At 35.3% G+C, this 14,707-nt stretch overlaps 3 protein-coding genes across 3 annotated transcripts; 1 reads left to right on the top strand and 2 right to left on the bottom strand.

Moving 5' to 3' along the window:
• Window positions 1-436: 436 nt before the first annotated feature.
• LOC127245082 (cyclin-dependent kinases regulatory subunit 1-like) lies at window positions 437-2,590 on the bottom strand. Its single transcript, XM_051265730.1, has 4 exons — window positions 2,456-2,590; window positions 2,244-2,374; window positions 2,076-2,136; window positions 437-780 (listed from the first exon to the last, which is right to left on the bottom strand). Exons 2-4 carry the CDS (start codon window positions 2,294-2,296, stop codon window positions 655-657), a joined length of 240 nt encoding a protein of 79 aa, XP_051121687.1. The 5' UTR covers window positions 2,297-2,374; window positions 2,456-2,590; the 3' UTR covers window positions 437-654.
• A 722-nt stretch (window positions 2,591-3,312) lies between these two features.
• LOC127247695 (uncharacterized) lies at window positions 3,313-5,476 on the bottom strand. The gene is made up of 2 exons (XM_051269701.1): window positions 4,621-5,476; window positions 3,313-4,349 (listed from the first exon to the last, which is right to left on the bottom strand). Exons 1-2 carry the CDS (start codon window positions 5,132-5,134, stop codon window positions 4,231-4,233), a joined length of 633 nt encoding a protein of 210 aa, XP_051125658.1. The 5' UTR covers window positions 5,135-5,476; the 3' UTR covers window positions 3,313-4,230.
• Window positions 5,477-8,479: 3,003 nt separating this feature from the next.
• On the top strand, window positions 8,480-14,049 carry LOC127245757 (uncharacterized). The gene is made up of 13 exons (XM_051266782.1): window positions 8,480-8,622; window positions 8,754-8,816; window positions 8,922-9,092; window positions 9,198-9,329; window positions 10,282-10,421; window positions 10,847-10,933; window positions 11,191-11,316; window positions 11,855-12,007; window positions 12,777-12,848; window positions 12,965-13,066; window positions 13,193-13,363; window positions 13,494-13,573; window positions 13,724-14,049. Exons 1-13 carry the CDS (start codon window positions 8,592-8,594, stop codon window positions 13,782-13,784), a joined length of 1,389 nt encoding a protein of 462 aa, XP_051122739.1. The 5' UTR covers window positions 8,480-8,591; the 3' UTR covers window positions 13,785-14,049.
• The last annotated feature ends 658 nt before the right edge of the window (window positions 14,050-14,707 follow it).

Here is a 14,707-nt window from a genome sequence, read left to right as displayed (position 1 = left end):
TGCAAACGCAGCCAATTTCACTCATCATCAACCATTGTGAACATTCTCCAAATGAACAAAATACACATCAGACGCAGAACCGTAGACTTCTTTCTAGTTGAACAAATCTACACTAGTCATATCAAACATTATTATTATTATTATTATTATTCAATACTTAATCATTTTAACATATTTACAAAAGCTTTGTGAGTTTATGATCATTTGTTATGGAAATGGAATGGTTAGGGTGATGTGTAGGTTATTAGCCTATGTTGCTATGTTATAAAATATAGTATTCTATAGATTATTGTCACATGTCTTTATATTTTTAGCACAACAATACAGACTAATTATAGTTAGTTAGCACTGCCTATTATCTGTAATCGTTATGGAACATACCATATTTTTATATGGACACAACAAAGACAAAACCCAAACAACCAACAGAGAGAGAGAGAGAGAAGTTATGCACTCGAGCATTAATGCTGCAAACATAGAGCAATGCGTGCTCCAGTTTAACCACATCAAGTCATCAAGCGCTAGTAGTGTTCATTTCAGTTTTGATCGACCGTCTCTTAATTGCAGGAACAGTAGTTTAGAGAGAGCTAAACCACATAGATCTAGATCAGAGCAGAGGAAATATTCGAGAGAAAACGCACACCTTAAACATCACTAGTGCTGAGCTTTAACATCCAGATTCAGTCGTCGCCTGAAGAGCATGATGTGTGGCTCCGGGCGGTGGATTGCATAGTGCACCCAACCTCGGCTCTGCTGAACCCCAATTGCGCGCCATTCTTCCTAGCAGACAATGTAACAAAGAAAAATGTTCTTGGAGCCCAATGGTGATTTGTGCAACCAAATAATCAAAATGCACCTATTAATACTCCAACTATACCATACCATTAATATTTAACCAATCAAAACACAAATGATAAAGATGATCGACCACCCCCTAAAGGGTGGTAGAAAAGATCGACCAAAGACACAATTTATTAGCATTTTATTCAAATATAATGCTAATTAGATAATCAATAACCTTAACCAGCTCAAATTAACCAAGTCACAAATTGAACTGACATTCATATTCAAGAAAATAAATAAAGTGATAAATATGATGCCAGTTAAGAATTGATAAAAGTTTAATATTGTGTACTCGAGTACCCATTGACTGAATCAGTTGAGTCACCTGTAAATGCATCCAACCTGAAGAGATCATAGACTCACAACACGCTCTAGTTTACCTCTGATCTTTTGACAATCAATTGACGATGTCGGTAAAATCCAAGTGTTGCGATTTACTTTTTTAATCATCGATGCATGTTCAGTAGATGAAGACAAATAGGGTTAAAGATAAATGCAGCAACCTCTAAGTAACATGAAATATGAGGTATCCATAGGTGAATATGAATCAATGCAACAAGAAGCAACTCACAACTATGAGGTAAAGTGTAAAGAAGAAGGAATGCAAATAAGGATGAAGCTTGAGGTGTCATAGCCACTGAACCATCCCAAACCAGGTGGTTTGATGGGCATTTCTCCTCAACTCAATAATAAGATCAAAACTCGACATTTGGTCACCAATGGCTGTAGCTAACCATATTCAAACCTTGATTCAGTCACATAACTCAAAGTGAGCAAATGATGGACATCATTATTCAGCTTCATCAAAAACTCAACTACATCGAAACATGAAGAGGTAATTGTCTACAGGTAATTTGTGTATCACTGAACAGGAATTTATTGCCAATAAGCTCTTATCATCCAAGTGAAAGTTAAACCCTAACAAACACCTACCAACATTACCCAAATATTCATTGGCAGACTGAGAAACCACCATTTTTTGTCATATATTAGTTTTACTTTGCTTATACTGCTTATGTTTATAAATCATTGTTGATACAGGTAAGTGAAAATCTGCTTCAGTTCACCAACACATCCAACACAGAAAGTTCGAATTAACCAAAATTCAATTTACCAATGGATTTAAAGACCACGCTGCCATTAGAAACAGTACAACCCTAACAGACTCCAACCTATGCACCTTAGCAACCGACAACGAATCGAAATGTTACTAATTGCATTTCAAAGCTTACTTCATCGAGAAGGCGATTCTTCGGAAGCAGTTTGGCTATCTCAGCCGGAAGAACCACGTGTCTGCACAAATATGAAAGTATCAAACGACGATACACTCCAAAACTTGCAACAAACGGAAAAATATATCAAAAAACTCATATAACATATTGAAGTAGACAGCGCCACACCTGTACTCGTAGGTATCATCAGAATACTTCTCCGAGTACTGGATTTGACCCATTCTCGATATACTCCAAACACACACTCGCAAGCTCTTCGCACAGAATTACTTAACAACCGCCGATCGGATTGCTGAGGGCTGCAGTAAACCAGATGAACAACTCGGAAATTCAATGAAAACGACCGAGTTTCAAACGAGAATCGCCATATTTGATCAAACCTTAGGGAAGAGAATGGCCGGGAAAAGGTGCGCAATAGAACCACCGGAAAATATCTTCGAATATGTTTTTGGTTTGATCGGTGTGTACTTGAAATGGTTTTGATAAAGTAAAATTAGTACGGTGAGTTTGTTTGAAGTTTTGAATTTTAAATTTTAAATTTTGACTTGAAATATGATTGAATATAGTATTTTATTTATTAAATATATAAAGTGAAAATTGAAAAAATAAAAATAAAAATATCTTTTCCAATCTCTGTTTTTTTATGTCATATGTCGAGTTAATAAAGTACTCGTATAGAATTACATGAAATAAATAATAATATTATTTTAATATAAAATAAAAAATATTATAAATTTTTTATTAAAAATTGATAAAAAAAAATTAAATAAGTAGAAAAACAGTAATAAATTTGTTATTATTTATTAAAATAACATTAATAGAATTATGAATGAATAAAATTATCTTATCAACAGATAGCTAAAAAATATATACCCATTTCTTCTAATATACTATATTATATTTTTTATTTTTGTTGGTTTCATATATTACGTTTTAAATTAATTAGTTATTTTAATTTTAATTTATAATTATTTATATTATATTATAATTAATTTTATTGATATATTTTAAATTATTTTTACTCATCTTCACAAATTCAAAACTCCTCAACTTTTTTGAATATTTGATGTCGTAGATATATTTGTTATGATATATTTTTAAATAAATTATTGTGGCGTTAACAAAAATCCAAAGGTATATGTATAAATAGAACCTAAAATTCCATGAAACCGAAAATTTTTATCTACCTATCGAAGCAATTATTTCCATATATAGATATATGCACAGCATTGCGGGTAAGTAACGAGGTTATCATATCCTATTATCTTACATGCACAATTTTTACAAATCACACAGTAATATGCAGCGTAATCCAACATTAGTTACTACAAAGTTAATTACAAAATTACGACGACACAGATAATCTACATTATCTTATCTTATCTACAAACATATGCAACCAAAGCATGCTCAAATTATTTGCTCGAGACCATACAAATACCAAAAAAACAAAAAAGCTTTTACAAGTATCTTCGAAGTACCTTGTATCCGATTTCTTTCTTTCTTTCTTTATGTCTTCGAGCAAACAATCACTGGCAATCCGGGCATTGTTTCCACCAAAAACAAGAACTAAAGAGGAAACATCTCCAAATCGAATAAATCCTCTATCATCACCAAACGCTATGCATCGAAAGAACTCTCTTGTCCATGGTTGATGGCCAACCGATCATCTAGCAATGGCCGAATATACATACATACATATATATATATATATATCTACACATGTATAATAGGTAGGGTTGTAGGACATTCTCCCGACCATTTTAAGATATTCACCCGACTTTTGGTAACATCCATCCTCGAGATCTTATGTAAGAACGCAGAAAAAGGCAAATCTTATCCGTTGGTCCAATAATTAATTAGCTCTCCTTAACTCATTGTAAAATCGGGGAGAAGGGACGCCCTTTCAATCCATACGTAGATAGCCTTCGAGATTTGGTTTACCTAGAGCTGTAGGGAAACATATGTTTCTGTAAGTTTTCGGTTCTTTAACCTGAATTTCCTAAGACTCTTGTGTCAATCGCCTTTTTATCATCGCACCTCCCCACCCTCTTCACTTTCCTCGACTCTGTCTCCCACACCCCCTCCTCTCGCGCTATGTAATTTATATATATATATCTTCGTGCGACAAAGCACAAGAGCATGTGTGCATTATCTATCTCTCTTTCTCGGCGTAATCCATCTCCCCGCCCCTCAAAGGAGACTGCAACACAGAACAGGCCACTGCTTGTGCCCAATGCCTCAACCTCGTCTTCACTTGCTGCGGATCGTCGCCTACGACGTAGAAAAACTCCCAACATTTCATTGCCAATTAAGCCATAGGTGTAATGCATGATTAGGATCTTGTTCAGTTGGCAACAAGCTAATTCTTGGGGGTGCAGGGGATTTTTTTCTATCTTAGTTTCTTGTAATGTAGCAGAAGGATTTGACATAAATTAACCACATATGCAATGAAATCTATAATCTAAGCATAGAAATCACGAGATGATAATGAGGCAAATTGAAGGAATGCACAATTAGATATGATTTGGGGATTTAGGGTTACCTGGATTGAAGATCTTCAAACTTGATTCGGAGTCGCTCATGGGGCTTCCGGAGGAGGAATTGGAGCCGGCGGAGGAGGATCGGCAGACGGAGCAGGCGGAGTTGCCGCCGCCGCTGCTGCTGGAAGGGCTATTGAGTGGGCTGCCGGTCCAGACCTGTCGATTCACCGCGAAGTAGAGGTCGAGGGCGGGAATGGTAGGGCACAGCTGCTGTCCGCTCTCCTCCTTGAATCCGAATCCCAACTCTATGCATCCTTTGAGCTCCTTCAGATCGTCGTCGGTCAAGTTATCGTCGCCGGCGGGGGTGTTCTTCGGATTCCGCTCCTGGTCGAGAATCCGGCGGCGCCTCCTCTCCCACGCACGGTACCGAGGAGCCTCGTGCATCGACAGCTGCTTCGACAATCGCTTCCTGGACTTAGTTTCCGTCCAGAATGGCGCCGCGTGCTCCAGACGCTCCAACTCTTCTGTCTCCTCGAGGTTTGGTGGTTGGTCAAATGCGTTGTGCGGATCTCCCATCAAATTGAAGGAATACTGCTCGATCGATTGGAGAGGGGGTACAGAAAAGCCTTCTGAGTAGTGAATAATACAGCGGTGAGCGGCAGGTCGCGGAAGAGGGCTGAGAGCCGCCGCGACCGCCACGGAATGGATTGAAATCGCTCGGTTGTGATCTGGCGTGGGTGGTGGTGGGGAATGTTGTGGGGGATTGGAGTGGGGGCAATGCAATGCAATGCAATGAAAGTGAGTATATGCGGCGGCGGCGAGCGGAGGATTGAATGGTCGCTTTGAAGGAAGAGAGGGAAGGGAGGGGAAGCCATGGATTCCGGAGCTTCTCCACAGCACCCTCCGTTTCTAACTGTCGTTAGGTTTCTTTTGGCGGATATTTCATTCTTTTCTCTTTATTTATTTCGTTTATTACTTTAAATGATAATTTAATAATTAATTAATTTATTCATATATTATTTGATTTGATTTGATTTGATTTTTTTTTTTTAAAGACAATATTTATCTAAAGATCTGATAGAGAACAGAGAAAGCCACAATTTGCATTACGGGAGTGATTCTATTATAATTTATTAATACATAAAGTCCACACCAGGGAAAGCCCACATGTTTAGCGACAGTGCATTGTGACGAAGATGATGATAGACAAAGACGTGGCTGAACAGCGGCGGCCTGAGTTGCGATTTCGGCGGGAAAGCGGAAGAGCAGAGCTAGTGGCTGTGTGAAAAGACAGTGGTGAAGGGGTCGTCGATCAGGCAGATGAAGCAGCAAGTCAGTACAAAGTAGGTTAAGGGTGAAATTGTCATTTTCGAGATGAGAGGCAAGATAGACTTTTCAAGTGCAAATTCGTACAATATCGTATTTTCAAGCCAGTAAAAAGGTAGGTTAAGGGCTAAATTGTCATTTTAGAAATGAATGGCACGATAGACTTTTCAAGTGGCAGATCCGTACATTCTCATTTTTTGCGCTCAGGTCGCTTGGTCAGGTCGGTTGGTGTGGTCGGTTGGTCCTCGGTCGGATGGTTAGCGGTAGGACAGACGTGTCTGATGGTCAGCAGGTCGGACAGACAGGTCTGATGGTCTACGGTCGGATAAAGTAGGTCGACTGGTCTGCGGTCGGATAGGCAAGTCAGTCGGTCCGCAGGCAGATAGACAGGTCGCTTGGTGGGTACGCCCAAGGAGTCTTTTGGTCTAGCGATTGGTCTGTGGATTAGTCGGTTAGGCTATTTGAGTTCTGGAATTGGTGGAGACGTTTGGCGAGACGGTTGATGTACCGACCAGACGACGTTTCAAAACATTTCGTCTTGGGCGGTTGAGGGCGGTTGTTGGCGATGATTCCAAAACATCATTTCAAGCAAGGTATGTTAAGGGCTAAATTGTTGTTTTCGAAATGATGAGCATGATAGACTTTTCAAGTGGCAGATCCGTACAAACTCGTCTTTTCAAACCAGTAAAAAGGTAGGTTAAGGGCTAAATTGTCATTTTCGAAATGAGGGGCAAGATAGACTTTTCAAGTGGCAGATTCGTACAATCTCGTGTTTATATGATATAATATATATATATATGTATTTGTGTGAATTTTAGAAATATTATTATTATATTGGACTATAGTAAAATAAAAATGATTAAAATTTTATTACTATTGTGTGATATAAAGTTAATGAGATTTGTGTAATATATTATAAATTGTAAAGATATTTGTAATATTATTTAGATAGTATAATTACTAAATTAAGGAAATTGATACAGTGTTATGACAGACAAAAATGAAAAAATTGATAGTTTGTCAAAGGGATGGAGTAGTATTTTATTAGCTATTAGAAGTGCGTAAGAGATTTTGACTTTTTTACTGACTTTACTAAAAAGTAATTATATATGTAATGATATATTTATAATTTAAATAAAAGTTAAGAGTATTTTGATATTGGTGTATGATTACTTTTACTAATATATAAAATAAATACTTTTGGCTGAGACAGACAAAAAATAATAAAAAGAGTAATTTAAATTAAGACGAATAAAATATTACATTAATAAAAAAAAATCACATCAACAATCATCTTAGGATGTGTTTGTTTGGGGTTTGGATTTTGAGTTGGGATTTGAATAGTAAAATTTTTTAATTTGAATATTTGTATGATGTGATATAAATATGTGTTGATGTTTTGAATGTAAACTTGATTTTTAGTATAATATAAAAAATAAAAAATAGGTGTTTGATTTGATGTTTTTGGACGGAAAAAATGGAATAAATAATATATTTAAAATCCAATACCCAAAACAAACACACCCTTAGTAATAATTGCAATTTCAATTATCTATTAAACATATCTAACACGTTCAAAATCTAAAACAATTACAAAAATGATTTCTCCAACATTTTCAAATTTTAAATATTCTTCAAAAATATATATGTGAAGGAGCCATATTATTTGAACAGTTTGGATGTAGGTTGAGAAGTAGATTTGAAGTTGGAATTAGTAAAATATTATTTCCACAATAATTTTGAAAAATCATTCTTAAAAATATATATATATATATATATGTGTGTGAATGAGCCATAATTGTCGTCGAAATTATTTCGACAATAATTTTGAAAAATTATTTTATATTTGATGTTGTGACATTGACTTTTTTAGTTGGACTTTTTATATTTTATTATAGGTGGTTTTCTATTTGGATTTTTTTTTTTTTAATGCTTCAATTACTTGTGTTAAAATGTATATAATTATTTGAGATACAAATCAAAGATTAAACATATATTAACCAAACTTATAAGCAAATAATAGTATTGTTATATTTTGCAAAGATTTTTATGCCTAATTTATGTTAGGAAACAAAAAGTTCAATTTTAATTTTATTGAAAATTTATATTCAATTTTAATATCATTGAAACTATAATTAATAAATTTGGTCTGAACAAGGTTTGTATTGGTCGTATTGAATGATTTAAAAAATTATTAAATTTTATAAATAATTAATGTGATCGTATTGAGTTTAACAAGAATATATATATATATATTTAAACACTTATATATAAGAGGTGTTAAATCCAAAAGCTAACAATATTCAAATATGATCTTATCGTTATCATTCAAAATAACAATAATAATAATAATTAATATATATTTAAAATATTCTGTTATTTGAGTGATTCAATATCGGAATAGAATTGATTAATTTTAATTTGAATAAAATTCATAAAGTTTTTCAATATAACCAAAAATAAATTATATATATTTATTAAAAGTCCTTTGTAAATTGAAGGACCAAACCGAAATATGAGATTAGTATGAGGATTATATTTGAATGATAACATAATATAAATAATAGTATAAAATCTGAAGTACAGGCGAGAATTTCCAACTTGTCATAAACCCCTTCGGCCGCCGTTCCGCACGTCTTCCCAAACTCAACTCGCCTCAATCTCTGCCTATTTTATCGCAGTCTCCACCGAATATTGCAAACCAGCCATGGCTACTGATGCTTCTGAAGCTCTTGCAGGTTTATTCTTCGTCCTCCATGTTTGATTATTCTTCCAATTATTTGTAATTTTACTGGAGAATGAATGTGTGGGAGCGGTAGCGCACTCACGTAGCTTACTCGTTTTCCTGATGCGTTTTTGTTTATTTCAGTAAGGGAGAAAGTTCAGAATTTCTTAAACGCAGCGCGGACTGGCAATTTAGACCTACTGAAAAGTGAGTACCATGTTCGATTTCGTTTTCCATTGATCGAGGTTTGTTCCATTTTTCCTTGGTTTTGTCATAATACCGGACCAATTTTTTTTCTATGAATTGCTCCAGAATTGGCGAATCAACTTGATCACGGGAAAGGTTTGGCCCAAACGGTAGCAGATGTTAAGGATGCGAACAAGAGAGGGGCCCTGCATTTTGCTGCAAGGGAGGGTCAGACTGAGGTTTGTAGGTACTTGCTGGAGGATTTGAAGATGGATGTGGACACCAAGGATGAAGATGGTATTGAAATGCAATTCAATTAGATGGAAGCTAATAACTATATATATATATACACACACACACAAACTCACATTTGCAGCTGTCGAAAAATTTGTTATGATACAGGGGATACTCCACTCACACATGCTGCTCGGCAAGGACACATTGCCACTGCCAAATACCTTGTGGAACGTGGAGCTGATCCTTCTATAGCTAGTGAATTAGGGGCCACGGCACTGCATCAGGCAGCGGGAATAGGTATGTTGCTATTCTCTTCGCCCTTTTTTGAAGCTACATTGAATCCTATGCTCTCCTGTTGACTGATCAGTGCAACATATGCCTCTTTATTATATCTCTACTTTTACTCACAAATAACTAACCTTAGCACAATAAGACTCATTGTGTCATTTGAGATCATGCCTTCTTGTTACATTCGTGTGTGCATGGTTGTAAATGGCACACATTGCGGCACGTGGCACGCACTATAACTCTTAATAAGTTAATATATATTATTAGTATACGTAATGCACATATACATGCAATTAATATCACACTTCCTACAAACAAAATACTCATCCAAGCTTCTTTATAAGAAAATATGTAAAATCATGGAACTATTATGAATATAAACCTTAATATAGTTATAGAGAAAAACAATCAGAAAAAAGAAAGGAAATGGTGGCTGTTACCAACATAACTGGACAAGTATGACATTGAACAAAATTGAACTTCAATAACACATTATTAAATATAAATACATCTAAACTAAAAATAACAGAACATTTTATATGAATTTTTTTAACTGTGATTCTGTGGGAGATGGAAAGAAGTGTTAGGAAAAAAAGGAAATACAAAAAACGGAGGGAAGTGGGCAGTGGCAATGAGCTGTGGAAACTTAGGAAGAAAGATAAAATAAAACTTTCCATATCCTTATTTAAATAAAAAGATAAAGTAAGCCCCAATTAACTAGGCAAGCCTACTAAATAACAATAACAACAACCAAAGTATATCAAAGCGACACGATTTGCCATAGAAAATGGCGTGGAGGCTGCACCAGGGTGTGCCATTTACACCTGTGTGTGTGACTAGTGTTATTATTGAAGAAAGAGAAAATATAAAAGGAAAAAGTGTCAGAATTCAATTGAAAGCTCTTTTATCCTAAATTCTGGCTTTTGGGTACCTTGAAAATTTGGTTGCTTTTCTGTTTCAGGTGATACCGATCTGTTGAAATTCTTTCTTACCAAGGGCGTAAATGTTGATTTGCAAAGTGATGCTGGTACCCCACTTATATGGGCTGCAGGTCATGCACAGCCGGAGGCCGTCAAAGTGCTACTAGAAAACAATGCCAATGTAAGTTAAATGCTCTATTAATGTGAAAGTGGAAACTTGCCGAGGCAGTGTGTAATATATATATATTTTTGATCCTAAAGTGTGTATTATTTTTCTTCCTTTCCAATAATGTGGGTGTAGACAAGTTTGATGATGGTCCATTTTTAATTTTATATCCTCAACTGATGATGCAATGCATAGTATTGAACATTATGTTTATTAGATACTCACATAGATTTTATTTTTTATTTATATTTTTTTAAAATCTCCTTTCAAAGTTTATTTTATGCAATCATATGGACAATTGTTACGCTTTTCCTTCAATGGTTGAATTGGTTCAATTTCAGTTAGAGATCTTATCTGTCTCATAAAAACAAAAGGCTGGATGTTCTGTTGCCGTTGCTAGGTTTTGAAATTGATTATTATTGGGTGTGGTTGTACTGCAGCCAAGTGCTAACACAGAAGATGATATTACTCCTCTACTATCAGCCGTTGCAGCTGGTTCATTGGCATGCTTAGAGTTGCTAATTAAGGTATATGTATTTCTTCAGCTGGTTTTAGTTGTTTTTTATGGCCTTTTGCGCCAATATTGGGAAAGACCGAAATAGCTATTTATGGTTTTTTGTTACAGCTATCACTTGGTAGTATTAATACAGTCCATTCTTTGTTTGATTGTAATTACTATTTGACTAAAAATACCTTGTGTGTTTCATATGGAAGGTAAAACTTTTATCTTGACTTTTCGGTCATGAATTCTTACCTGAAAGTTATGCATTCGGGTTTTCTGTAGGCCGGTGCATCAGTAAATACTAGTGCAGGGGGAGCAACACCTTTGCACATTGCTGCTGATGGTGGAAGCTCAGACATCATAAACTGCTTATTACAAGCTGGAGCTAATCCTGATGCTGCTGATGAGGTAAGGCTGGCATATTTATTAACCGAAAGCTTTTCATTTGATTACTGTTGATGTAGAAGTCGGTTATATAGAAATACCTATTCTCTTCTTAACTAGGGATACAAGGTTGAGATCAAAGATATTTAATCAACTCTGACAAAAATTGAAAATATCTGTTCCCTTTTTGACTAGAGATTCAAGGTGTACTGTCTGTCAACTATGAAATGCATTGATGTAATCTTGTTATATTTGGTCTATGCATTTCATCCATACTATGAATTTAAGTAATGAATCAAATACTATTAATAATTATTTTATATTTAACCCCTTGTTGACATCTTCAAATATGGAATACTTTGATTATAGTAAAACATGAATTATCATTGTTATGCATACATATATCGATTTAATATCTTTCGTAAGATTGGATTGTTTGTCCGTTTTTACATTTTGTTTGCATTTCATATTAAGTAAAAGCTTGTTAAAAAAGCAAATCAAATACTTAGGTTTTCGTCAAACCATTACAAAACCTTAATATTGAAATTGTTTCATGCTGCAGGATGGTTTAAAGCCGATACAGGTGGCAGCAGCAAGAGGCAATCGCAGCGCAGTTGAGATTCTTTTCCCTGTAACATCTCGACTTGCCAATGTTACAGAATGGAGTGTTGATGGAATTATTCAATCCTTGCAACATGAAACCCAAAAGAAAGAGGTATGCCATTCGTTGTTGTTTCCCTTGTTGAATCTAAAGTTGGTAGTGATGGCTGGCTAGCTTGTATGATACTCCTTCCGTCCATTAAAATTAGCTCAATTGGGTTCGGTACCGAGATTAAGAAAAATAAATATTTTATTGAAAAAGTGATAGGTAGTTGGGGGTAGTTTTGAAATTTTAGTTGGAAATTAAAGTAAATGAAAAGAAAATGTAATTTAGTATTATTTATTGTAAATAAGTGTTGAATGGAGATTAATAATTAAATGTTGATTTATTGACTTTATCAAAATTAGTAATGGGATAAATTTAACGGACGGACTAGAAAAAGAAAAGTGAGAATAAGTTTGGCGGGCAGAAGAAGTACTAATTAACCACCTCACAAAAATTTTTATCCTTGAATCTATCGCCCTATTTCCATTAAGATTTAATACCTCAAAATGCTTCTATGATGTGCACCTATATGAGCCTTGCACAGGAAACCCTTACCATAAATAGGGACAAAGGAGATTTAAATACAGCACCTTCTGCTTTGATACCACATTGGGAACTACCTTGCCTGTAATATATTTGTATATAATGTCTCTACTAGAGTTACCAATTTTTTAAAAAGGGAATATATCAATATGCTTGTTTCCAATTTTGTCCTTGCTCTGTGTAACACTTTTAACAGATGGGGACCGTTGTAGTCATTGAAGAAACTGTAAATGTGATATGTGTGTGTGTGTGTTTGTGTGCATTGATATATATGTCAAATCCAAAACAAATGCAGGGGGGAAATGAAGTATCAAAGGAATCCGACAAGTTGAAGGATGCTACCCCTCCGAAGAAAGTTGTTCCCGAGGTTTTGCCAAATACTCTCAGAACCTTTTATTAATCAGATGTTTGCGTGTATTTCTAATATTCATCCTTGTTTAATTTTTAGTTGCAATTCATTGCTTATTCTTTTGATATGCTTAGGTGTCAGCTGAGGCGAAGAAGAAAGCAGCAGAAGCAAAGGCAAGGGGAGACGAGGCATTTCGGAGGAAAGAATTTATGTCTGCAGTTGATAATTATACGCAGGTTTGCATTACATTCACCTTGCAGAGTTTTAAAATTTTACTATTAGTACAGTAATTTTATATTTATCCTTCACATGAACTCCATAAAGACACCTGACCTACTCTATTTATGATATAAATTTTGCAGGCCATTGATTTCAACGCGAGTGATGCTACTCTGTTCTCTAACAGGAGTCTCTGCTGGATACGTCTGGGACAAGCTGATCGTGCTTTGTCTGACGCAAAGGAATGCAAAGCTCTTTCGCCAGATTGGCCAAAGTCTTACTATCGTGAAGGTGCCGCTTATCGTCTAATGCAGGTGAAGCTCATCCTTAAAAGCTATAACACACACACGCACACCACATACATACATATATTTATGTGATCCTATACTTAATATTCTTTCTCAGTTTGAGATTTTGACCAAAATAAGTGCATTTGTGCTGCAGAAATTTGAGGAGGCAGCGAATTCTTTCTACGAGGGAGTCAGGCTAAGTCCCGAGAACATGGAGCTTGTAACTGCCTTCAGGTTTATATGGCATATTCTTCTTAACCCCGTGTGTGCGTGTGTGCATATTAAACATGTATATTTGTTATCCTTCTGAAGCTTGTTAAGAGTGGCGAGCGTGTGCTTTTGGAACAGCCTGTTTGGTTACAATTACCCTTGGGATTAATGCAGGGAAGCTGTTGAAGCTGGTAGAAAGTATCGTGGTGTGGAACAGCCAAAATCGTCTTCTTGATTATATTGCATCGGCAGTTTGTGCTACAGTTAATCGGAACTCAGGTCCTTCTCTAAACTTTAGTTCTTCCCCTCCTTTAAAAGTTTTGAAGCTAGAGAATTAGAATGGTATCGATTGCATACAGCTAATAGAAATTGATCTTACAGCTTTATGTGTCTAATTTATTGAAGGTCAGTTTATGAGATTTCCAATTTTTTTATTCCAACTATATATATATGGACGTTGAAGCATATATTATGTTCAATGAGGACTCGGATTGGGAACAGTTTGAATTTCTCTTCTTTTAAGTAACCAAGATGATGTGTTTGTTATTTATGTACTTTGAATTTAACAATTTTGAATGGAAAATGCATTTGAATTTAATGTTTTCAGTAGAAAATGTGTGTTGTTTTTGTTTTGGTGTTTATTTATTTTTCATTTTGAACGATGACTTGGATTGAGAATCGTCAGAATATATGCTTATCCTTTTAGGTAACAGCAATGGTGGATTGTTTGTGTTTAAAGTCTTTTCAATTTGAACCTTTTTAATAGAAAATGTGTTTCTTGATGTGGAATTTCCGGTGCTGAAGTGGACACATCGTAGTTGAGGTCAATGCTGAGTAGTATTTTTTCGGCAATGCCACTCAGCGTCCACCTCGGTGCCGGCAATGCTACATAGGATACGTGACCTACATGTGACTTTTTCCACTGTTGGTGGAAAAAGGGCCTACAGTCGAGATATTATCCTAAGATTCGAAAAAAGCGAAATTTGTAATTTTCTCTAAATTCAAGTTTCTTATTTGGATTCATGCGTAGCGGTATTTGAAGTTTAACTTTCAAATGCATTCAATTGTTTGGATCATGTGATATTTGTAGAAAATAATTGAAATATGTGTTTTACTAACGCTAATAGAAACTACAAAAATGACCGCATATATAATAGA

This window comes from Andrographis paniculata, unplaced genomic scaffold (assembly GCF_009805555.1).
Source record: "Andrographis paniculata isolate CXL003 unplaced genomic scaffold, ASM980555v1 Contig10END, whole genome shotgun sequence".
Lineage (NCBI taxonomy): Eukaryota > Viridiplantae > Streptophyta > Magnoliopsida > Lamiales > Acanthaceae > Andrographis > Andrographis paniculata.
The sequence above is the reverse complement of the archived record's forward strand: the minus strand, read 5'-3'. Positions and strand labels throughout refer to the sequence as shown.

What these genes read in the sequence shown, in the direction of transcription:
- LOC127245082 (XM_051265730.1), bottom strand. Translation starts at nt 2,296, where the DNA reads ATGGGTCAAATCCAGTACTCGGAGAAGTATTCTGATGATACCTACGAG. An exon ending in GATGATACCTACGAGTACAG is followed by an intron (nt 2,137 to 2,243) that starts GTGTGGCGCTGT and finishes ATATTTGTGCAG; the next exon opens with ACACGTGGTTCTTCCGGCTG. An exon ending in AGAATCGCCTTCTCGATGAA is followed by an intron (nt 781 to 2,075) that starts GTAAGCTTTGAA and finishes ATTGTCTGCTAG; the next exon opens with GAAGAATGGCGCGCAATTGG.
- LOC127247695 (XM_051269701.1), bottom strand. Translation starts at nt 5,134, where the DNA reads ATGGGAGATCCGCACAACGCATTTGACCAACCACCAAACCTCGAGGAG. An exon ending in TTTGAAGATCTTCAATCCAG is followed by an intron (nt 4,350 to 4,620) that starts GTAACCCTAAAT and finishes TCTACGTCGTAG; the next exon opens with GCGACGATCCGCAGCAAGTG.
- LOC127245757 (XM_051266782.1), top strand. Translation starts at nt 8,592, where the DNA reads ATGGCTACTGATGCTTCTGAAGCTCTTGCAG. An exon ending in GCATCAGGCAGCGGGAATAG is followed by an intron (nt 9,330 to 10,281) that starts GTATGTTGCTAT and finishes TTTCTGTTTCAG; the next exon opens with GTGATACCGATCTGTTGAAA. An exon ending in ATGAAACCCAAAAGAAAGAG is followed by an intron (nt 12,008 to 12,776) that starts GTATGCCATTCG and finishes AAACAAATGCAG; the next exon opens with GGGGGAAATGAAGTATCAAA.